General features: G+C 36.6%; 1 protein-coding gene across 1 annotated transcript in view; it reads right to left on the bottom strand.

The window, feature by feature from the left end:
• Nucleotides 1-24,563, bottom strand: part of LOC150094218 (glycine receptor subunit alpha-2-like) — a 34,812-nt gene extending 10,249 nt beyond the window's left edge. The window contains exons 1-2 of the mRNA XM_090412265.1: nucleotides 24,506-24,563; nucleotides 1,729-1,955 (exon numbers count right to left, since the gene is read on the bottom strand). Coding sequence (XP_090268391.1) covers nucleotides 1,729-1,946 — 218 coding nt within the window. The 5' untranslated portion in view covers nucleotides 1,947-1,955; nucleotides 24,506-24,563. The remainder of the gene's footprint in view (nucleotides 1-1,728; nucleotides 1,956-24,505) is intronic.
• Nucleotides 24,564-25,614: the final 1,051 nt, after the last annotated feature.

The following is a 25,614-nucleotide window of genomic DNA, read 5'->3' on the forward strand; positions in this document are numbered from 1 at the left end:
GGTTTCTCTTGGACAAATTCAGATCTCGAGAAACCAAGAAACCCGTAGGTTCTTCTGTTTACGTGACCTATTAGATGGAAATGCGCTTTGTCTGAGAAACAGACTGCGTTTCGGAGACTGTAACACTTATTCCAACAAATGCCCGTTATTCTCATTTGTGTTAACAGCTCGTGGTCTCCACGAATGCTCTTTACATTGCGGCAGAATACTCCCGGTACGTCGGAACCTCTCGATTAAGGCAATGATGACACTTGGGGGAACGCTTACGGAAACGGACGAACAAACTGCCCACAAACATGTCGTAAGCTTGGATCATTTGCTCTGCCAACTCCGTGTGAACTTTTCGTAATGCTCGACAATAAACGTCTTTTCTTCACACGCCAACATCATTGCTACAGCTAAATGTAATGGCGTAGACTCTACACGTGCCCTTCTGTTAACGTGGATGCAGGTGAACGGCATATCTCATGCTGCGTGCTGCGTATATGAGGGAATAATAAATTAGTGTTTTCTAAGTGCGATGAATATTCATTGATTCGATGTTGTTTACTAATAGAAATAATTCTTTCTGAATATTAATCAGGATATTTGCATGCACGTTATGTATGACTTGACTGGATAACATTCGTTCGGATCCTTTGAAATTTTTTCTGTATCTCTTCGAGTGAACTTAGTAATTTCCTTGAGAAATCTCTACTTTTATTTCATTAAACAATAAACAAATATTCATAAGAATTTTAATGTCCCTTTGTAAAGTGAATATTTTGTTTAATGTCCCTTTCCATTTACAAAGGGTAGTAGCTTGCACTGTGAGTCTGAAAGCTACTATGATGACAGGAGTTTGCCTTTATCCTTCTCTCCAAATTTAGCTTTCTTTTATAGTTATCAATTATTTTCATTTGAATCCGCCAACGAAAAATTATAAACCTATAGCACATGTCGTTTAATATTCCTATTCCAGAGACAAAACATGAAACATTTTCAATCCATTTCACGTCTCTAATAACCAGGATGGCAGTTATGCGAAGAGCGATGAAATTCATTACTACCTAAATTCATTCACAAACATCCACGCTACAGTGGGATTCAAACCTGTTGGCTGGAGAGCAGATACAGTAGCCACTTAACAAAAGGGAAAGAGCAAAAGTGTGCTGTTTCCATTGTATATTAGCATGACAAGCAATTTCCAATGAAAAGGATACTCGTGCTGAAATTGATTAGCATGCACAATTTGCGTCGATGAGTGTTTAAACTCGTTATCTCGAGTGCCTCGTCGTCTTTCTAGAATTGCCGTTAGTTTATCTCTAACTGGTACATTTTTTAATTTTTATATGAGAGTAATGAGTGTTTCCGTAGCTCAGTGAGTTTCTACGATTCCCTTTTGTTGGAAAAAGACTGAGTTCGAGTCCCGTGTCGGACGCGAAGAACCTATCTGTGAGGCTGGCTAACTCAAAGTGAGTTAACCGGCCTCATACGGAGGTGGAAGTGTTTTTTCTCTCAGGATATTCATCCCATAAAACAGGCAAACCGGCCAGAAGAACAAGAACAATATACAGACATAAGACATTAGCTGAATAAGTATTAAAAAGCATGGTTAAGACTAAAACCAGAAGAGGAAGGAAACAGGACGTATTAGATGTAGTAAGCCAATGAATGCTATGGCAGATATATACTATAGCTACGGAAAGTACCACGGCCTTAGTAGATGGAAAAGAAGTTCACACTTACCTGTTGAAGTAAAATATTGAAGAATCATTGTAGAGCCAAATGTAAGAATAAGGATAAATGATATTGTCCACATCTCCGCTTATCGAATTCTTAAAGAAATTATTCGGAGTCCAGATTTTGTCTTTCCATTCGTAATCGAAGGGAATCTTTCTTTCCTTGGTCCATTCGGGGTATATGAGACGACGATCTTTCCACTTTTGCTCGAAGATAATATCCATTGTGTATGCCTACAAAAATAGAAATCGTCAACATATCTCTATAAATCGATTGATTCTGTGTTTCGTTGATATTACATTTGAGATGTTTAATGTTTGATTAAAATATTGAATTGCAATCGAGAAACTTTTACTTTTTTGATTTTCACTATTAAAACTATCAATCGTAATTGTGGTTTTAAACATGAAGTCCTCAGTATATCTATCCTGAAAATAGTGCAGAATATAATTGCGTGGTAGAAGAATAAGATATTCGTTTTATCACTGAAGTTCACAAAGAACTAATTAGTTCCCATTTTTGTTAACTTTCGTTTATTATTGTTTTTCTATATCGATGGAATTTTGCTCCAGCATATGCTTGTTTTGCTGGTACGTAGTGGTGAGTGAATTAGAACGCCTGTATTTCAGGCGTTCTAATAGATAAAATAAAATAAAGACATTTTTAAGTAAAACCAGATGATTTTTTAGGAATTCGCAACAACATGATGATATTTCTGGCATACCACAATACATAATTATTGTGTGCCAAGAATACCAGGGAAGCAGTGAATAATACTCCCGTAAAGGTATTGCTCCAAATGTAGCCCATATATATAAGTTGTGGATATAAGTTTATGTACAACTTATATTGCACAGCTAATGTCCTACATGCAGAATGTTCTACTCGACAAGTAGTATCCAAATATAAATTTGCTGTTTTCGCTACAACAGTCGCCACTGACTTGTTTAGGAGGTATCAATAACAAAGAGGATTAAATTCTTCAGCACTTTATTTAGTAAAATAATATTGAAATTACATCTATTATGACTGCAGATAAATGTAAACGCAACTATCATTTCCACTGGGCAGGTTTCGGAGAAATAGATTTCAAAAAAAGTCTCTTGAAAGAGAAAAAAGAAATCTGCAAATCCATTCATTGTAAATATGGCTAGAAACAAAGCCTTGTTTAACGGATGCCATTTCAGTGTTGACTTCGCGTGCAGGCCTTTCAGGCTAAATGATTCGTGCATTTCAGGCCCATTCGAGTAAATGTCACAAAAACAAAATACGTAGTTTTTAACTACGGAAATGCAGTATAATAACCTAACTTTACCATTCATATATTCTTACATCATTGAAACATTTAAAAAATACTTCGATGATGCAATATCATAATGTGTCCCGAGAGTTCGAAGAATAAAAAGGATAGGAGACAAACGGATGTGTAATCTTATTTAGTAAGAGTTTTATAAGAAACGGATGGTGTGGAAGGAATACCGTGTGCATGAGGATGATGTCCGTTATGAAAATTATAAGCAGTAGGCTAGAATAGTCACAAATGTTGTACGGAAAGCTAAGTCTCAGTATGAAAAGAAACTGGCTCTGAAAGCTAAAGACAACCCACAAGAATTCTATCGATATGATGCAAGTAAAAGAAAGAATGAATATGAAAAAATAACTCTTCTGAATGCAAGTGGTGTAAGGATGCAGACGTAGAAAAGGTTGTTCAACTAATGAGTGCCTTTTTTTTTTGCAAAAAGCTAACCTAGTGTATCCAACATTGAATTCACTACTACCTCTTCACAGAATGAAGAAACTCAGGTGTAAAAAGAGGTGGTGTTAGAGTTGTTGCACAAACTGAATGACAATTCAGCAATATGGGCTGATGGGATATCAGCACGTGTAATAAAAGACTGTTCAGCTAAACTGGCTATTACTTTGACCAGACTACATAATTTAAGTCTCAGAACAGGGAAGATTCCACAGGAATGGAAAGAATGTATGGTAATCCCATTGTACAGGAGTGGTGCAAAGACAGACGTATCCAGCTATTGACCAATCATTATCTCTGGAGCAATGATGAAGATTTTGGAAAAATTAGTTAGGACTCACATTCAGAAATGGGTTGACAGTGAATATCTACTTTGAAATAACAGCATGGGTTTACTGAGGGAAGGGCATGTTTTAGCAACTTGCTCACATTCTATAACAATGTTACTATTTAACTAGACAAGGAGAATGGATACACCATGATAGTTTTGAATTTTTCTAAGGCTTTTGACAGAATACAGCATGGAAGACTGTTGCATAAATTGGAGAATACAGGTTTGGATTATAAAATATTAGCGTGGATAAGAGGATGGCCGACTGACAGATATCACAAAGTGGATATGGGGGTGGGGGGTGAATCTGCAAGATTTAAGGTAACTAGTGGTGCACCACAAGGATCAATCCTTGGTCCATTGTTTTTCAATCTCTACGTTAATGATACTGGGAAGGATTTGACAAGCGACATGCAGCTATTTGCTGATGACGCAAAGATAGGTTGGTTAATCAGGAATGCTGTTGATATGCAGTACTTGCAGTATGATTTAAATAGGCTGGGATTATGTGCATGGGAAAATGGATGTCAGTTCAATGTCAATAAATGAAAAGTCATGCATTTTGACGTGATTAGATATTATATGTCGTATTATATTGGTGGGATTAGGCTAGAAAAAACTATGAGACTAGGGATCTTGAAGTGTTAGTAGAGAGCACGTTGAAGTTCAGGGGCCATAAAGCAAAGATTGTAAACACAACTCAAAAGGTAATTGCAATGCTAAAACGAACTTTCACGTGTAAAGATAAGGATGTCATTTTGTCCCTTTACAAGGCCTTGATAAAACCTCACTTGGACTATTGTGCGCAGGTCAGGTCTCCTAGTTTCCATTGTGATTCTGATATATTGGAGAGAGTACAAAGGAGAGTGTTAAAAATGATATCAGGATTGTGGAATACTGATTATGAAGACAGATTGAAACTTTGTAGACTCGAGATACTAGCAAACAAGAGAAAGAGGGGTGATATGATGGAGACCTACAAACTTCTGAAAGGGTCATTTCATTTGATGGTATTTTTCATTTTATGGAGGATGGGAAAAGGACAAGAGGGCATCCTTGGAATCTGAGAATGATGGCCGCTATAAAGGAGGGGGAGAGAGGACTAGATATTTCTCTCATAGGTTTATTCGTGATTGGAATTGATTGCCATTGGATGTTGTGCGTGTGCAAGCAGTGTTAATGAATTCAAGGATAAGTATGTAGTAAGCTGGTGTGTGTGTGTGTGTGTGTGTGTGTGTGTGTGTGTGTGTGTGTGTGTGTGTGTGTGTGTGTGTGTGTGTGTGTGTGTGTGTGTGTGTGTGTGTGTGTGTGTGTGTGTGTGTGTGTGTGTGTGTGTGTGTGTGTGTGTGTGTGTGTGTGTGTGTGTGTGTGTGTGTGTGTGTGTGTGTGTGTGTGTGTGTGTGTGTGTGTGTGTGTGTGTGTGTGTGTGTGTGTGTGTGTGTGTGTGTGTGTGTGTGTGTGTGTGTGTGTGTGTGTGTGTGTGTGTGTGTGTGTGTGTGTGTGTGTGTGTGTGTGTGTGTGTGTGTGTGTGTGTGTGTGTGTGTGTGTGTGTGTGTGTGTGTGTGTGTGTGTGTGTGTGTGTGTGTGTGTGTGTGTGTGTGTGTGTGTGTGTGTGTGTGTGTGTGTGTGTGTGTGTGTGTGTGTGTGTGTGTGTGTGTGTGTGTGTGTGTGTGTGTGTGTGTGTGTGTGTGTGTGTGTGTGTGTGTGTGTGTGTGTGTGTGTGTGTGTGTGTGTGTGTGTGTGTGTGTGTGTGTGTGTGTGTGTGTGTGTGTGTGTGTGTGTGTGTGTGTGTGTGTGTGTGTGTGTGTGTGTGTGTGTGTGTGTGTGTGTGTGTGTGTGTGTGTGTGTGTGTGTGTGTGTGTGTGTGTGTGTGTGTGTGTGTGTGTGTGTGTGTGTGTGTGTGTGTGTGTGTGTGTGTGTGTGTGTGTGTGTGTGTGTGTGTGTGTGTGTGTGTGTGTGTGTGTGTGTGTGTGTGTGTGTGTGTGTGTGTGTGTGTGTGTGTGTGTGTGTGTGTGTGTGTGTGTGTGTGTGTGTGTGTGTGTGTGTGTGTGTGTGTGTGTGTGTGTGTGTGTGTGTGTGTGTGTGTGTGTGTGTGTGTGTGTGTGTGTGTGTGTGTGTGTGTGTGTGTGTGTGTGTGTGTGTGTGTGTGTGTGTGTGTGTGTGTGTGTGTGTGTGTGTGTGTGTGTGTGTGTGTGTGTGTGTGTGTGTGTGTGTGTGTGTGTGTGTGTGTGTGTGTGTGTGTGTGTGTGTGTGTGTGTGTGTGTGTGTGTGTGTGTGTGTGTGTGTGTGTGTGTGTGTGTGTGTGTGTGTGTGTGTGTGTGTGTGTGTGTGTGTGTGTGTGTGTGTGTGTGTGTGTGTGTGTGTGTGTGTGTGTGTGTGTGTGTGTGTGTGTGTGTGTGTGTGTGTGTGTGTGTGTGTGTGTGTGTGTGTGTGTGTGTGTGTGTGTGTGTGTGTGTGTGTGTGTGTGTGTGTGTGTGTGTGTGTGTGTGTGTGTGTGTGTGTGTGTGTGTGTGTGTGTGTGTGTGTGTGTGTGTGTGTGTGTGTGTGTGTGTGTGTGTGTGTGTGTGTGTGTGTGTGTGTGTGTGTGTGTGTGTGTGTGTGTGTGTGTGTGTGTGTGTGTGTGTGTGTGTGTGTGTGTGTGTGTGTGTGTGTGTGTGTGTGTGTGTGTGTGTGTGTGTGTGTGTGTGTGTGTGTGTGTGTGTGTGTGTGTGTGTGTGTGTGTGTGTGTGTGTGTGTGTGTGTGTGTGTGTGTGTGTGTGTGTGTGTGTGTGTGTGTGTGTGTGTGTGTGTGTGTGTGTGTGTGTGTGTGTGTGTGTGTGTGTGTGTGTGTGTGTGTGTGTGTGTGTGTGTGTGTGTGTGTGTGTGTGTGTGTGTGTGTGTGTGTGTGTGTGTGTGTGTGTGTGTGTGTGTGTGTGTGTGTGTGTGTGTGTGTGTGTGTGTGTGTGTGTGTGTGTGTGTGTGTGTGTGTGTGTGTGTGTGTGTGTGTGTGTGTGTGTGTGTGTGTGTGTGTGTGTGTGTGTGTGTGTGTGTGTGTGTGTGTGTGTGTGTGTGAGAGATATGTGGCTCCGTCTTTGAGTTCCTGACTACTTGGAGGTCCCGCGTAATAATAATAATAATAATAATAATAATAATAATAATAAAGTATTTCATCATGCATTACATCCACGAAGTGATATTGACCGGTTGTACCTACCAAAGAGAATAGGTGGACAGGGTCTGCTTCAAGTGAGACAGACTGTGGAAGAAGAAGAAATTAGTTTAAGAAGTTACATCGACAATAGCTCTGAGCCAATGCCTCAAGCAATTACACAAGAAGGCATTCTAAAAGCAACAGAAAGCTAATCCAATTACAAGAAGGAACAACAAAATAATCGATACATGGCTGGAAAATAAAAACCCTTGCATGGCCAATTTCTTCAAGATACCGAGGACAAAATTGACGTGAACATGACGTGGCAATGGCTAGAATATGGATATATTAAAAAAGAAACAGAAGGATTTATTCTAGCAGCTCAAGAACAGGCATTACAAACTAATGCAATGAAAGCAAACATTTTGAACATCAACAATAACAGGAAATGCAGATTATGCATATCATGTGTGTGTGTGTGTGTGTGTGTGTGTGTGTGTGTGTGTGTGTGAGAGATATGTGGCTCCGTCTTTGAGTTCCTGACTACTTGGAGGTCCCGCGTAATAATAATAATAATAATAATAATAATAATAATAATAAAGTATTTCATCATGCATTACATCCACGAAGTGATATTGACCGGTTGTACCTACCAAAGAGAATAGGTGGACAGGGTCTGCTTCAAGTGAGACAGACTGTGGAAGAAGAAGAAATTAGTTTAAGAAGTTACATCGACAATAGCTCTGAGCCAATGCCTCAAGCAATTACACAAGAAGGCATTCTAAAAGCAACAGAAAGCTAATCCAATTACAAGAAGGAACAACAAAATAATCGATACATGGCTGGAAAATAAAAACCCTTGCATGGCCAATTTCTTCAAGATACCGAGGACAAAATTGACGTGAACATGACGTGGCAATGGCTAGAATATGGATATATTAAAAAAGAAACAGAAGGATTTATTCTAGCAGCTCAAGAACAGGCATTACAAACTAATGCAATGAAAGCAAACATTTTGAACATCAACAATAACAGGAAATGCAGATTATGCGATCAGAAAGATGAGACTACTGTAGAACATCTAATCAGTGCCTGCAGCAAGATAGCTCAAATTGACTATAAATACCCCATGATCAAGTGGCTAAAATAATTAATTGGCATGTATGCAAAAAATATGGCTTTCCTACTTCTGATAACTGGTGGTAGCAAACAGAGACGGTGTTGGAAAACGAAACAGCAAAAATTCTTTGGGATTTAGAATACAAACTGATCGGCATTTGGAAAACAATAGACCTTACATCACAATTATCGAACATCGACAGGTTTGGATTATTGATATAGAAGTACCCAGTGATAACAACATTAACAACAAAGAACTGGGAAAAATTACTAAATATCAAGATCTGGCAATCGAAGTTGGCCGGCTGTGGCTTAAACACACGAAAGTCATCCCAATAGTTATTGGTGCACTTGGTGCAATTTCAAAGAAGCTATCCAACTATTTACAGTGGACATCAACGAAGTGAACCCATATGACCTACAAAAAACAGCATTACTTGAAACAATTCATATTTTTCTATGCTACCTGAAGGACTATTCTTAGATTCCTGGGTAGAATCTGAATTGATCGGTATCACCAGTGAAATTGCTGTTTAAATGATATCTTGTTTTGACTGTCTATCAGTTATGTGAATAAAATAATAATAATAATTACTGGAATTGGGAATGCAGGGAGATTAAACTTAAAACGTTGTAACTTACTTAGGATCAAAAATTGATTCTCATTTATATAAGTAATGTGGATATTAGATAAAACATTATTTCAAAGCCGAATGTAGAAACTATGAAAGTTTTGTAAATTAAGTTGACCAGAGATAACTTAGAAAACATAAACGCTGCCCAAGCGTCTATATATTCGCTTTCTATTAGTTCATTTGGATAAGGTTTCACTGGCCCGACAGCTGTTTACCAGGAACTGTTTAAGTAAAGGGCCTTTCTAAAAATTAGGCGATCCCCCAGATCACTCTAAACGAGTGACCGAAGGATCGTCCAACTCAGCGTTCGTTCCACTCAGTGACAGGCTCACTCTACCACTGAGCAGAACCGCTCATATTCCAGGAGATAAGCATTCACCGACACGGCCCCGATACGCCGGAAAACACCAATCCCCGGAGACTCAAATTGCTCTCTCGAGCCAAAATCCCCCAAAATCTTGAGCTCCCCCCCCCCCTCAACGGATGCCAGACCCGGAAGAAATCTTAAGAGAGTAAAAACTCTCCATCACTACTAAGGAACTTGAAACGTCGGAGAGGTATATTTTTCGTAAACGAACTCTCAGTAGGCGTAAAAGTCTTATTCTTCTTCCTTTTTTCGTATTAGGCCTATTACGGAGCTATCCTAAGCCTTTCCAAGCCGTAGCCGTCCCGAGGATAAGGTGGCTAGCCCTACGCCTCCGGGTGTGTCCTATGTCTGTTGATGCGTATGTTCACGGGGCCGGTTTGCCTGCTTGCGGGAGGGAAAAAAACAGATAAACTGGGGGAAAAAAAACCCTGCAGTCCATGCCCAAGAAAGACCGGCTAACTTGGCTATGTCTAGAAAGATCCTAAGCACCTCACGTCTACGACGGGAATCAAACCCAGGACACTCTTTTCCAAGGCATATGGTTAAGAAGCGAATAGTCACTCGGCTAACTCGCGGATGTGCGTAAAAGTATTTACTAAAATAAAGAGCCAAAAGGTTTCAGTTTGGCGATGCAAAATTATATAAGTAAAGTGGATATTAAATCCAGAATTATTTCTTTTATTTCATTTTATAAATACTTTCACGCACCGACCGAGAGTTCGCTTACGAAAAACACACCTCTCTAACGTTTCAAGTTCCTTAGTACTGAACGAGAGTTTTTGCTCTCTTAAGGTTTCTGCCTGGTCTCTGACCAGTCCGAAACAGCTGTCAGTTCAGTGAAACCTTATCAAAATGAACTAATAGAAAGCGAATATATAGACGCTTGGGCAGCGTTTATGTTTTCTAAGTAATCCGCGCTAAGGCAACTCGTGAATGCAAGTCAGTGTATTCCCGTAAGTTCTCTGGTCTACTTATTTTTGTTCTTTTTTTTAATAGATTCTAATTTAAATTGTGAACCAAACATCGCTGATATTTAGTTACAAAATGCAAATGGCTCCCAACATAAACAGATTATAAAACTTAAAAATGTTTAAAAAATATTAAGATTATATTTTTAGTGCATTCGAACCATTTCTGTTCCACTTTAGAGGCATCCTACTGTATTGTAACCAAGTTCGTTTCGGAATAAAATAATTCAGACAAATATATATACGACTACGGCAATATACTACACCCATCATTTTACCTTTCAGATATTAACATTTATAGGTCATTACCATTCCTATGAATACGTGACTGTTAAACAAAACGTTTTCTTTAGTACGCATGGCATATAAAATATGAAGTCGCCAAATCAATACAGAAATGATATTTACTTAATGAGCGCCAAAAACGTTCCATTCGTACAAGGTATGAAATATGAATTCGCCAATCACGTTAATAAGCATTACCCTTAGTGCAAAAATGTTCCAGAATTCATCAGTAAGAAAGGAAATTAGTCGAAATAAATATAAGAATTTCATTAAAGAATAGTTGCTCTTTTACAGAGATGAAGAAAATTCATTTAAAATAATTGATCAATTAAGGTAATGATTCAAGTAGGTTGGAGAATAGTTTAGGATTCTTTGGTAAATATAAAATGTATACGGTGTTAGTGAGCTCTTCTGAGCATTTTTCATTCCAAATGCCCCAAACATTTGACACAAAGTTAATTGTAGTCGCTAACAGTTGCTGTGATTAGTAGTACCCGTGCGATGCTGTAGAACAACGATTGCTTCGTCGATCCTGAAAAAAATTCGAAATCTTCAAATAAAATCTGGATTCTTCATATTTAGCAAATTGCCGAATTCATTAGGCTTTTTTAAAATTTGTTAATATGTCGCATTTCTAATTCCTAAAAATACAAAACTTTTCGTGTGTTGCAAAATATAGTTTTCCAGACTTCTTCTCCCTGTTAAAAATAGGATCTCATTTAAGGATTATCCATAAGCTTTAAGTTTATCACATTTACGTCATCATGGTTTTTTTAAGCTTAAAACTGCGATTTTGTTAAGTATTGGACTTTATTCATTTTTACTTAAGCAAGATAGTAGATGAGGTCATCAGTAGTTTGTGGAAGTTTGAAAAATACTAAATGGCAAGTTTAAGAAAGGAGTTTATAATACAATGCGCCGTCGATATTATATGTAAGAAAGACATACTGATAAAAAAAGCTAATCTAATTTTATTGGCAAAACAATTAAAAAGGATGACGAAAGTTTTCCTCCAGCTGAATGGAACTGAATGAATTTGATATTTATGATCTCTACTTATTTTGGATCATTTCAGTTTTGGCTTCAATCACATGAATGCTATTAAGAGACATTATTTTATGGTAGTCTACGAACCTTTTCTTACTTGCTATATTGTAAGTGGTGTTACACCTGATATCTTGAGAATATAGTATTCTCAGTTATCATGGTGTAACATGAAAAATAAATAACATAAATAAAAACCCCTGCATAAAAAGGATAATTTAATTAATAAAATATTCTTGCATCCAGTATAAATTGAGTAAAATGTAAAGGTCTATTGTTTAGTTAAGATAACAAAAGAAAAGAATGTATTAAGACGTATTATGACTAAACAAGGAATTTGTATTAAATAAGTAGCTAACTAAGAATTAATATAGTAATGCGATTAAGAATGAAAGAGTTAAGTGCATAAGTAGAAAAGAATGAGTCATGAAATACGCTATGTAAGAGGCTACAGATTAAGCATTAAGTAGAATTCTGAGAAAAGGTTTAAAAGGGGGGTTTGAGATAGAGGCTAACAAGAGAAATAACGGAATATCGCTTAGGCCTATACCCGGATAGAACCTTCGTTACGAGTTGCCGATCAAAATGACGTATGGCGGCCAAATGCTACCCAATTGGTAGACAAACGGAAAACGAGTAGGAGGCGGGAAAAAGAAGTAAGAAAGGGCGCCGTTAGGCTAGCAGCTATAAAAGGGTTGGTAGCCCCCCCCCCTCAAGGCTTTTTTTTTTTTTGAAGAGTAGGCTCTTTTGGGTTTTGGGGAAGACGTTTAGATAGTCAAGGAGGCTTGAGGCCTTTTTGCCTTTTGCCAAAGGAGAAGAAACGTTTGGATAGTCGCGGTGGTTTTAGTTTGGTTTTCTAGTGGATTTCACAGTGTTCCTGAGTGGAGAGATGTGGCTTATATCCTCATGCCACAACAAGGAATCGAAGGTGAGCGGGAAAGCTATTCCCGTATTCCTATGTAGAAAGCGAAATATGCCATAGAGTCATAGGAAACTGTGAAGATATCGATGTCCTCGTTTCGGATAGTACAGCCGACCGCGCAGATGTTTATATAGCCTGAGTTGCAAGAAGTTATGCAAGCAAGTTCGTTCAGTAAAAAGGTAAAGGCCCGTAAATGAAGCTAAAGAAAGGTATTGTGAATTTTGTCTTATGTTAACCAGAAGTTGTTTGTGATAGGTACCATTGTCATAATACGGAACTGTTAATGTGATTAGGGAGAAGATACAATAGAACTTTAGAATTTGATAAAGAGTGTTAAAAGTAAGCTAGCTAGTGTTGATAATTTGTGAATAATTAATTATCCTAAGAATCTTGAGTGCCTACTATATTGTAAAAGGAAAGTTAATGACATAGTTGTGTGTTAATGAAGTAAATGGTTTTATTAATATTGAGTTTGATTAGTGTAAATTGAGTAACCAAGTAGACCGAGGAATTTGAATGCCTAGTGTGATCTGTAGAGAATCGGAATTGTCATAGATATGTGCTAGAGTAGTTAATGACTTTGTTAGTGTACTTGAAGTTGAATAATCTATTAATGTGTGGTGATCTAATCTTTCCATGTTAAGTGAATTCATGTTTTGTATGAAATTTTGTGGCGGCATGATCGTAGTAACTTTTGTCGAATCATAGCCCAACTACTTGTATTAAACTAATTTTAGTGTGTAAGTAGTTTAGTTGAGTAATTTGATATGTACCATGTTTAGAGAAATAATAAACCTTTTGTTTAATGAAAAAGAAAGTTGTCTGATATTGCTAATCCAATGCACCGCTTAGAAACATTCGAGCCTAACCACGCGGGGAATTAATGTTAAGAAACGGGAAGTTTAAGGAATTAATGTTGAGTAACAAGAAATAGTGTCACGACTGCAATAGTTACACTTTTAGATATTTGAGTTCCTTTTCTCTGTTTATGTATAAAATATCTTAAACTAAATATCCCAAAGAGCACAGTTAAAATACAAATACTAGGGATACTACGGGGAACAATAGCTCAGATATTAGTAGAAAATTTGGTGATGTCTTGAAAGTAGAAGTTAGAAGAATATAGACGAAGGCTGTTTGTAAGACAAGCAAAATCGTAAGATAAGGATATAACAGTGGTTTCTGTTAATGTTGGACATTACATATTATGGGTTCTATGTTATACTTATTAATTTTCCAAAACGTTATGACCACTTTTAATTCCTAAAACCCTTTCTACAATGAATTAAAAGGTACTTTTGAAAGAGAAAAAATAATGTACTTATTAACGTCCTTGGTCTTTCACTTGCACGTCCGAACAATTGCTTAGGGTCAGCATTCATCATAAAGCCGCCAATAGAAATAAATAATTGCTCAACTCATTCTCATTATCTCCTTCTCATAAAATATCTTAATTATCAATAGTTCTATAATGTCCTTAAATACACCTCGAACTCTCGTCTTACTGAAAGAAATAAATCTATTCATTCTCCTTTTCTTAAGGTTAGTTTAGTCCTTCAATATAGCATGTGTGACATATACTCTACTCATCAGAAATACCCGGACACCTGCTCATCCCAACTCTCACTCTAATATAATAAACATTAACGTTAGCATTGGTCAGCCCTTTGCTGCTATAACAGCCTTCAATTTTCTCGGAGAGCTTTCAACTAGATTTTGGTACGTTGCTGCAGTAATTTAAGTCCCTTCCATTCTTTAAGATGAGCATTAGTGAGGTCGGTCACTGATGTCGGGCGATTCAGTCTTGCTCACAGTTGGCGATCCAATTCATCCTGCAGGTGTTCGAAGGATTAAGATCAGCAAGCTAGTCAAATTTTTCAACGCCCATCGCATCAAACCTTTCCTGCACAGACTTCACGTTGTAGAGGGGAGCACTGTCGAGTTGATAGAGGAAAAGATCTTCACCGAACGATTGACATAAAATTCGAAGCACACAATTGTTCTAAAATGTCATTATAGGCCTCAGCGTTGAGATTGCCCGTCACTGGAACTAGAAGGCTCAACCCGAACCATGAAAAAGTCCCAGAGGGAGAGAGACCTCCGCTCTAAAACTTCACAACACATTCCAGCAGGTAGCGTTCTCCTGGCATCGACCAAACCCAGACTCTTCCATCGGACTGCCATATGGTGAAGCGTGATTCATCAGCCCAGAATACGCATTTCTACTTCTTCAGAGTTCAGTGGCAATGAACTTTACACTGCTTCACACGACGCTTGTCATTGTCCTTGCTGATAATAGGCTTCTGTGTGGCTGTGCGGCCATGAAAACCTATGTTGTTCAGCTTCTCTCCAAATGGCATTGCTTGCGGAAGTATCTCGGAACGCAGTAGCAAATGTTTCAACCGAGGAGAGGCAATTTTTTTCGGGACACACATTTCAAGCACTGGGCGGTCTTACTCTGTGATTTTAGGTGTAGTTCGCCCACCGATTTGAGGTCCGTCGACACTTCTGCTCATGTCAGAAAAAGGAGAATTCATTCCGATAATAGGATAATCAGTCTGTCTTCTGGGATGTAATAATAAACAAACTGAGTTTGTTTATTATTACATGTCGGAAAATTTAGCTTTTCTTTTACGAACATTGCTGTTTTTAAAGTGTAACTATTTTGCTTGTATAACAGTTGGAAAAATGTACGTAGAGTGTTAATACGTGCAAATACTGCGTTCTACATAAAACAATGTCACTTCGCTCCATGATAAGTTTCCTTTTATTCTGGGACTTTTTAAAACAAAATCCGATTTCATGAAGTATTTTCCTTAAAGTTTCTCTTTTCCAAGGAAAATTAATTTTTTCTTTAAGCACAGGAATCAATTTCGGAACAGTTGGCACTCTTTTCTCGACTACGTGAATAATAAAATTCGTGAATAGTTCTTCTTATAACGTCTACATCAAAATCATTCAAAGTTACGGTTTCGATGGTTTTCTTTCTCTGGCGCTTTTTTTTAGGAGATTTAAATTTTGGCTTACCTTCACCTTTTGATTACCTACGAATTCTTTTAACAGTCGCCCCCGATACGCCCGCACTTGCACGGTTTATGACTTGAGAAAGGGGAACAAGAAGACGGCCTTCTGACGATTCTTTTTCGCAGAATGTCAGCACATTATTCAATATTCTTTTGCAAGAGCTATTGAAACGTTTAACAACAGAACTTGTTGACTTTACTGGATCCATCATACAAATTAATAATAAAAAAATAATGCAAAAAGAGAACAACAAAAATCAAGCTAGTACCAGTACAGCGACAGACAAGAAAGCACGTGATTTCGCATGTTGGCGACCAATTCGTACATCCTTCATTTCTTTCTCCCCTTCAGCATGAATCGACTATTCTTGGCACCAAGCCAAGAAGGGATCTAGAAATGGTGGGCGAACTATAGCCTCCAGTTCATGATTGTGCTGTTTTTATTCCTAGGCGTTTCCACTTTACAAGAACGACATTTACAATTGATCAAGGAAGAAATTTCCAGAAGTGAGTTGTTGCAAAGGTGGCACTATCATCCTATGATAGTGCCACCTCACAAGTACCTAAGCTCTTCAGTACGGCCTACTTTATTGTTAATGTTTCTCTGTACCTTGTACTTCCTTTTATACTTGTATGAGCCATGGTTGTGATGTATATAGCCATATCTACTACTACTACTATGAAGAGTTGTCCAGATATTTTTGATTAGCTAGTGTATGAGAATGCAAAATATCAACCTAACAACAGAAGAATACTATAATGTTGTTGGTTTTTTCATGCATAACACTTTCCGAAACTTATTTATTTATTTGGTCTTCACAAAAATCACCATTAAAAAAAAATTAAAAAACTTTCGCTTGAAAAGCACAACGACCTTAATAGAAACTCGCTTAATTTATAACGATGCAATTTCTAAAATCTTATTCAAGAAGACTATGCAGCCATACACATTTCTTTTTTTTTACGCATCATGAACTCGGAAGACTATGTACTCCCCTCACTCCTTCGCAGACTTACGAACCCAGTAAACAAATGAACTTTCTATTTATGACACAGAAGCAAAACATACATCGAAAAATGAAAAAGTGGAAATTATCAGAAAATAGTCCTAGCTCCTATATGTGGTTATTACCATCAATCCTCCATTTCTTTCTTCTGGATTTTTTTAAGTAGTTTCTAAAACAATTAGATGACATTAACATTTTTATCTGTTTTTTTTTCCTTCTCCTAATTTGCGTTCTCTTCCTATTTGAGACAGCAATAGCAAAATAAGATACCTGTGACTCATAGATATCTCTGTTGTTTTCGTTTAACGATCTCGAAATACGATAAAAGAAGGAACTGTTTGCTTTGTTAACCTCTCACGACACACACACACAAAGTATTTTTGCTGACCCAAATGCTTTTCGCCAAGGATCATAGCAACCAAAGCAAAGGTAAACTATAGAAACTTAAAATTTAGCCTAATGCTCTGAAGGCACAGTTTTGCTAATTTAAGATTAATTTATACGGAGCAAAATGATATGTTATTAGGTTTTCCAAGTGCACTATTTACAGCACGCAGCGAAATAACTAAACACAGCGCAATGCGGGAGCTTCAATAGCTGAAGGCACGTCGATAAAAATTTACGGACACACCAAAAGCGTGTTACAGAGAAGAACCGACATATGTATGACGAGTAGTAAGGTATGTGTGTGTGTGTGTGTGTGTGTGTGTGTGTGTGTGTGTGTGTGTGTGCGCGCGTGCGCGAGAGAGCAGTATTTTCGGGAATAGCTAATCTGTTTAATTGCAGAGTTTTATCATGAGTTTTTTTAAAAAACTACGGAGTGTTTAAAAAAAACGTCCTTCCTAAGCGTCCTGCTATAAGTCATTCTCTTATCTCATCTACAAACATTACTTTTTCCTACTTGCAATGAGAATCTAAAAAATTAAAAATATAATGATCAGGCAGACCGTTCTGAGACAGCTTTTGCTGCGAAAAAAAAAAAAAAAATATTAACGCCACTTGTAGGCAGGCATTGGAAGTAATGGTATCTGAACATGCTTCATCATTGTGACTATCTCTACACATTTTATGAAATGAAAAAATATATATATATTTAGGATAGCAAAGCCTGCATGCAACTGTGACGCACTGAAAGTAGGTGATACAAAGTTACGAAATGTTGATTTAAATGAAAGCACAGTTTCTCTCGCTAATACATTACTTTTCGAACCACACACATTAAGCTGATAACAGTTGTGTGCGTGCAAACTAGGTGTGCTTCAGTAACAGTCTTTAGCAACTCGCGTAAACACCAGAAACGGCACACATTTACCTGAAACCGTTGATATATTTGGTGGCACGCGACGTTCAGCATGGTAACAATCTTGACTGTTAAACGAAACTAGAATAACTCATTGTATCTTAAAAAAAATGTTTGTTTTTTTTAATGCTAGGGGAATGAAGTTAATATTATTACTGAATTCGTTACACAACTTGTCAAATAAGAGCCATTTGATTTTCTTTGAAATCTTTAAAATTTCTGAAATCTCAAAACGTGCATGAATATCAATGCAAAGCCAGAAACACATATGATGACACATACACTAATAACTAGTAGATCTACAGAATACACTGTTTGAGTAAAGAGATCAGTAACTCATTACAACTGATCCTCAAAATGTTTACAATTGATGGAGACGAGAGAATCGACTGTGCCTTAATTATTTCTAATCCACATTGCTGATCAAAAAACCTGTCTCGCCAGTTGGAATGAAAGCAGTGCGCGTTCTGCTACAGCGGAAAAAAAGTATAAATATTTGAAAATAATGATGTTTCATCAAGACTAACTAAAATGTCTATCACATCAACGAAAGTAGTTTTATTATTATTATTATTATTATTATTATTATTATTATTATTATTATTATTATTATTTGGATAATAATGGATAAGAGACAGCAAAATATTCCTTAGAAAGACACAAGACTCAAAACCAATCGAAATAAAATCCGTAGATGACCTCAACAGGCTGACACATTGAAAGGAATATTGACAACCCGTAAAGAAGGACCAGCACCCCAACCAACATGAACGCACACCATCCAGCAGACGTAATCACCCCGGAACATGATAATTGCCATATTCTGAAATCAATATCAGAATGGAAACAACTGACAATCCCCAAAAAAGGACTATCTATTCTTCACATCAACATCAGAAGCATTCAAAAATACTGGCTGACCCTGCAAGCTTATCTGAAGGAAGATATAGATGAAATAGACATTTTAATACTGACTGAAGTATCTACGACAAACGAAGAGGCATCCTCCTGCCAAATGCCACACTTCCAACAACACAAACACTGCAGACAAACAAAACGAGGCGGTGGTATAATAATATTTACCAAACATAAACTAGAAGTAACAGAAATAAACTATAAATTAGAATACGCAGAAAACATATGCATCGAAATTAAAAACATCAAACAAGAAAACTCCCTGATATTAAACGCAATATACAGACCACCCAACTTAAGCACCACAAAATTCCTAGAAGAACTAAACAGATGGCTTTCAGCCACGAAAGTAGGCACCTCAAAATACTTGATAATAATAGGAGACATTAATATAAACATTAGGAACATAAATAACAACACAGAACAATACCTAGCCCTATTATCGGCATATAACATAACCCCATCCATACAGTCGTATACACGAGAAGAGATAATCGGAAACACAACAACCTCAACCTGCATTGATCATATAAATATAAGGGCCCCTCCAAACAGCCACACAGCAGCCGTCATAACATGCAAACTAGCAGACCATTATTTCACAGCATTGCAGTTACACACTGAACCAGAACCCATAAAAATCACTGAGACTACAAAACAGTATCATAGCATTCTAAACGGAGCAATTGTGAACGATGAAATCAGAAAAACAGACTGGATGCAGATAGCATCTTTAGACTCTGCTGAAGCTGTATATAATAATCTTAAACTTGCATTTAACAAAATATATAACAAAGCATTAACAAAAATAAAAATACTCCCTGAAACGGAACAAAATCCATGGACAACAGACAACATATTAACAGACATACAAAGAAAAGATGCCCTATGGAAACAACTTAAGAAGTCGCCGAACAATATCGCTTTAAAAGCTGAATACAAAAGAAAACGGAATCTCCTAACAACACAGATTAGAACGGCAAAAAGAAACCATTACAGCAACAAATTGACAACAGCTCAGAATGACATAAAGGAAACCTGGCACCTGATTAATGAAATGCTGGACAATATACACAGAACCACTGCCACAGAAACAATAAAACACAGCTTTGCCTGCGACCCCAAATCCCTTAAACAGTTGGCAAACAACTTTAATCAGCACTTCGTGAACTCTGTCCAAAAACTACAAGAAACAACCTTTCCTCACACAAACGAACATTCTCCACTAGGTCCACGAGCAACCCAGTCGATGTGGTTCCCCACAGTAACAAAAGAAGAATTATCACTTGCAATTCAACAAATTAACCCTAACAATGGACCGAGGATAGAAAAATAAACATTATAAGTAATTACAGACCCATCGCCACATTGTCTGTAATCAACCAAATCAGGGAGCGCATCGTGCATTGCAAACTCTCCACATAGGTTGAAAAGTTTCAAATCATACCCAAAACACAAAATGGCTTTCAAAAAAATAAAGGAACAGCAACACACCTGGAAGATTTCACAGACCTGATAAACATTGCTTTGGATAAAAACAGAATAACATTAGTCGTATTCATTAACCTAACAAAAGCATTTGACACACTAACACACAAAACCTTGTTAACGAAACTTACCCATATCGGAATTGGAGGTCGTCTACTCCAGTGGTTTAAGGCATACACGAAAAACAGAAAGCACATCACACGTATAGGATCAGCACACAGCCAAGAGGTACATGTAACCTGTGGAGTACCGCAAGGAGCTGTCCTATCTTCCATTCTATTTAACATATACACACACGACATAAGCCAACTCCCCCTAAAAAGTAAAATCTTCCAGTATGCAGACGACACTGCCATAGTATCCATTCACAACACTGCAAAAATCGCTTACAAAAATATGCAACACGACATCAATCAAATCACTAACTGGTTAACCGAAAACGGCATATATATAAACCCTGGAAAAAACAAAGCTAATGATATTCAAAAACCCCCAAACCCTGCCCATAGAAACTAAATATCTCACTATCAAACATTCATCCTCCTATACACAAAGTGCAGAACCTAAAATCACAACCATCACACAGGTGAAAACAACACGCTACCTTGGAGTTCAATTCAATGAAGATCAAAGTTGGAATAGCCATACAAACTACCTACATACCAAGCTTAAGATAATAGCAAGCAAACTATACAAATTAAAAGATATTGTCCCAACCCACATAAAAATACTAATCTATAAAGCATTATGTGAAAACATTTTAAGATATGCAATCACATCATATGCATTCTGCGCAGACTACAGACTTAACAGGCTACAATGGTTGCAAGATAAAATGATAAAACTGATATTCTGGGAACAACCCACTCTTATGCAGGAAGCATGGACAAAACACAAAATATTTAAGGTGAAACACTTACGCCACTACACAGTCATGTTAAAACACTACTACAGCCCAACATATAGAGTAACCAGAACAACATATCAAATAACAAGACCACAGTCAACAAACTACATAACATTTAAGTACTACAATCACCACGGCAAAGCCACCCGAAACTTCTACGTACCTGACATGATAAACAAACTGCCGTTCGACAACAGAAACCTAGAAACATACAGAGAGCTGAAACAGGCACTATATAAATATTATAGCGAGAATGAAAATTAGAGCAATTCCTGTTTCTCTCTCCCCCACCACACATACACACACACACAAACCTACGACAACCCCCCCCTCCCAAAAAACTATCACTACAAGAACACAAAGAAACAAACACACCATGTCTAAATCCAACCCTATTTGCACAAAAAAAAAAAAAAAGTTAAACTGTAATAGCAGTCGAAGTCTTTCAAGCACGTACTAACAAACAGTAAAATCAACACCCGGCTTGTGACCACTATAGGAACACAACCATGAAACCACCACCCTCTGTCATCTATTATCTTCTTCAGATAAGCTCTGCTAAGCTTCGAGGAAGAAAATTACTAACTTGCAAGTATCTGTTATACACACTTGTAATGCATTATAAATATTATATACATATAATTACTACAGCAACTATGGATGCAATTCATCTGAGACATAAAAAAAAAAAAAAAATTATGTGTAATCCTTATTGTAAATACTGTAAATATTATTATTGTATGTAACTTATACTGAGACATAATAAATTGTAAAAAAAAAAAAATTATTATTATTATTATTGAATTGTGTGCGTGTATGTTGCATTACTGCATTGTATCGTGAATTGTTTGCACATTGGTGCCAATCCATATTTAGCTAGTTTAAAAAAAATGTATATTCATATTTATAAAATGTACTCTGCATTTTGTATATCGAATTTTCGTACTGTACAGAAAAGATAATATGTTTTTCATTGTGTGTGTGCAGATACTCTGTGTGATAGTAAAACCTTATCATTTTCATTGTAAAAATAAATAAGTCGTTTATAAAAAAAAAAAAAAATTATTATTATTATTATTATTATTATTATTATTATTATTATTATTATTATTATTATTATTATATTCTAAATTCAAAAATTCTGTATAAACCTTATTGTAAATATTGTAAATATTATTATTGTATGTAATTTATACTGAGACATAATAAAATGTTATAAAAAAATTATTATTATTATTATTATTATTATTATTAGATTAAGGGTTTCGTTTTTAGCATGAATTGCTTCTTCGGGATCGGCCGAGCATTACACACATTAAGCGAAAATTATAAATGCACGAAATTACCATAAAATCATATATATATATATATATATATATATATATATAAATCCATTAGGGTAACGAAAATGATTTTTCAGTTAAAGTCCGGAAACACAACAACACGCTGTGATTGTTCATGAGTGCAATATGCAAAGTGGTCATAAAAGTCCTGCAACAGTTTTAAATGTTAAAAATTAAAAATATACAAATAATGGAACTATTTGGTAAACATTTATGATAGTTTCAAGGCTTAAAAATTTTATATAATAATTCCATCATGTAAATCTGATTTTTTGTATTTATATTTTTGCTTATATTTTATCAATTTCTCACATTAGTGGCCCTTTCTTCTTGGAAGAATCAACAGGTAATAAAGTTATCTTGTCATGTTGCAGAATTTCTTCATCTCCGAATTACAGAAATTTAATTATTCAAACAGCGCCATCTTTCAGCAATATAGAGCACATCACATTAAATAACACCTTCCCGAAAACATGAATCGGCAAAGATGGATCAATTACTTGGCGACCGCGTTTGCCTATCTAACCCGATTAGATTTTTTTTTTCTCTGTTGGACCATGTCAAGACACTTGTGAGCTCATCAAAACCCTCTTCCTTGGATGAACTGAAGTTCAAAACAACAAACGCAATTCAAGCAATATCAGTGCATCAATTATGCAATGTATTCACTGAGTTCGAGAATCGGCTTGAAAAATGTATCGATAATGATCGCGGACATATTGAAGTGTGATAATTAAAAACTGCATTAAGAATAAAACTTTAAAACTTGAACTTTCATATACTTTTCACTAAATAGTTCCATTATTGGTATATTTTTAATTATTAAAATTTAAAACCAGTGCAGGACTTTATGACCATCCTGTATTATTTTTAATAGTTCATGTACGTCAACCCACTTCATCATTATGGATCATCATAACGTTAAATACCATCCTTTGATTCTTGTTGAAATACTTATCATTCCTTTCTTTGAATCATCTTATGTAGCTGCTGTATGCAGTGTAATTGAGTATAATGAGGTACGGAAAGCCAATTCTGACCTTTGTAATCGCTTTTCCACGATTTCTTGGATGTCTTCACCTCTCTGAATCTCGGCCAATATACCCTTTTATCTTATATATACACATGAGAACAATTTTCATAGGCACCTGTTTCTTCACTAGTACATGTGGGGAGATTCGGTGATCTAAGAATGGGAGAAACTTTCCTTAAGGTGATGAAACCCGCTTTAATTCCATTATTCTTGAAAATGTATGCTAACTTGTATGCTAGCTTGATGTTAACTGGCATTTGTCGATCTCTGACCTAGCATTATATTTGAATGCCAAATATCTGTGTTGTTGTTGTGAAAGTCATTCGTAATTCCGTCAATATTGCTTTCTACTGAAAGGTGTAAGTCTTTGCAATGATTAAGTAAACCATTTGATTCAGTGGTTTATCTTATTAATTCTAATATCCTGAAATGATGCAAACTGGTAGTTAATTACAGTCAGGAGTTTTAATGGCTCGAAATTAGCCGCTTTTTTTTGGCAAATTAATGAGTTTATCATGTGTAGAAACCACTTTAGAACAAAATGGGAATTGCCAAATATTATTTTGTTTATTTTTACAAGAAACATATCTAAACTTTTTCCAGTTCACTTTTAGCCAACAGAAGAATGTCAGAATTGTGTATTGTTGATTTGACTTGAACTAAACATTCATAAAAAAACAAAACAGTAAATGAGACAGTAAATTTCTTTATAATACTTAGAAATTACTCATTACAGTAAGAAGCATTTTTATTACAATGGAGCCCAGTTTAAACGGGATTTAAAATTTTGAACATTTTTTCAATAACACACAATACATATTAAACACCCAAGCATAAGAAATCATTTTAAATCCAAAACTATCATACTAAAACTAATTAATGTGAACTCTTTTTCCGAATACAGGTGTCTGAAAATCTTAAATATGAGGACTTAAAAAGTTATTAATCCATAAGACGGTTTGAAATTGGTTTTTTAATATAGTTCCCTTTTTGAAAGTATAACCTTTTACATGTATGAGGTTGTATTTCCTCTTACAGCCTCTTACATGTATGAGGTTGTATTTCCTGAAACAATAATATTCATTTCTATTTGTTATAAGTAGGGAAATAAAAAAGCTATGCTTTATCATTTTTTTTCCTGGCAGAAAATTTCATTTTCGGTATGTCGATGTAACAAATAACTAATTATTTAAAAAACTAGAATTTCGGTTACCTCGGTGCCTTAAAATATCGTCTATTTCATTCTCTCTCTCTCTCTCTCTCTCTCTCTCTCTCTCTCTCTCTCTCGCTTAATTCAGGAGAATATTTGCAGCGTACTTCGACTCAAAAACAGAACGTTTGGAAATAACAGCACGCATCTTACCATTGGGTAAGATACGTGCTGTTATTAAAACATCTACTAAAAATGGAACATTTGTTGTTATCCAAACATTCCATCACATCCGTCTACATCATCATGATATACATTATTATATCATACGATAATAGCTTTTATAAAACTTTAATTAGTCCATATGATAATTCTATAAAAACATAGAATAGTAATGCACGGAAAGAGTAAAAGAAAGAAAGAGTAATGCACGGATAATTCGCATTCGGATAAGTGAGAGTAACTGTATTTGCAGTCTACTATCTGGAAGGGAAATAAAGCAGTATCTTCCTTTAAAATGCAGTGTAATCTCAATTATCCGTGCATTATTCTTTCTTTAATATAGCGAATAAAACGACGTACGCTAAATATATCCCCATAACATTTGGGCCATAAAAGTGGACACATCCCTGTATGACTCATCTCCTAGCTGACGCGCATGCATACACGGAGCGAAACTGTGTGAAAAAAAAAAAAAAAAAAAACATAACCTAATGGTTGGTGGGGTAGCAATGTTACTTTACTAGGGAATTATTAGAGAACAAGATAGTTTCCCATTGTCTTCCTTGTCCAATAGCATTCTACGAGTATGACTGTAGATGTGTGTGTTCATGGATCGGGTATGCCTGTGCGAAAAAAACCTTCACCTCCCTATGAAATCAGCTAACTCTCATTTTGACTGAAAAGCGCCGATAAGTGTTCTTTGCCTCATAGACGGGATTCGAACGCAGTTCTTTCTAACCAAAGAGCTCCGTCGAAACTAACTAAGTTAGGGAGGCTCCAGCTAAAGAGGTACTGAGTGTATTTCTTAGTGTGATGATTTAGCGAAGTAATTTCTTATACGTAATATTGTCGCATAAATCCCAGGAAAATGTCTGAAAAGCAAGTTAGAATTACAGATTATCTGATGAAGTAAAGTGCATCGGTATACAGTAAGAGTCATTATAGTTAGA

The sequence above is a fragment of the Typopeltis vanoorti genome, chromosome 22 (assembly GCF_054136105.1).
Source record: "Typopeltis vanoorti isolate ZY-2024b chromosome 22, IOZ_Tvanoo_1.0, whole genome shotgun sequence".
NCBI classification, from domain to species: Eukaryota; Metazoa; Arthropoda; class Arachnida; order Uropygi; family Thelyphonidae; genus Typopeltis; species Typopeltis vanoorti.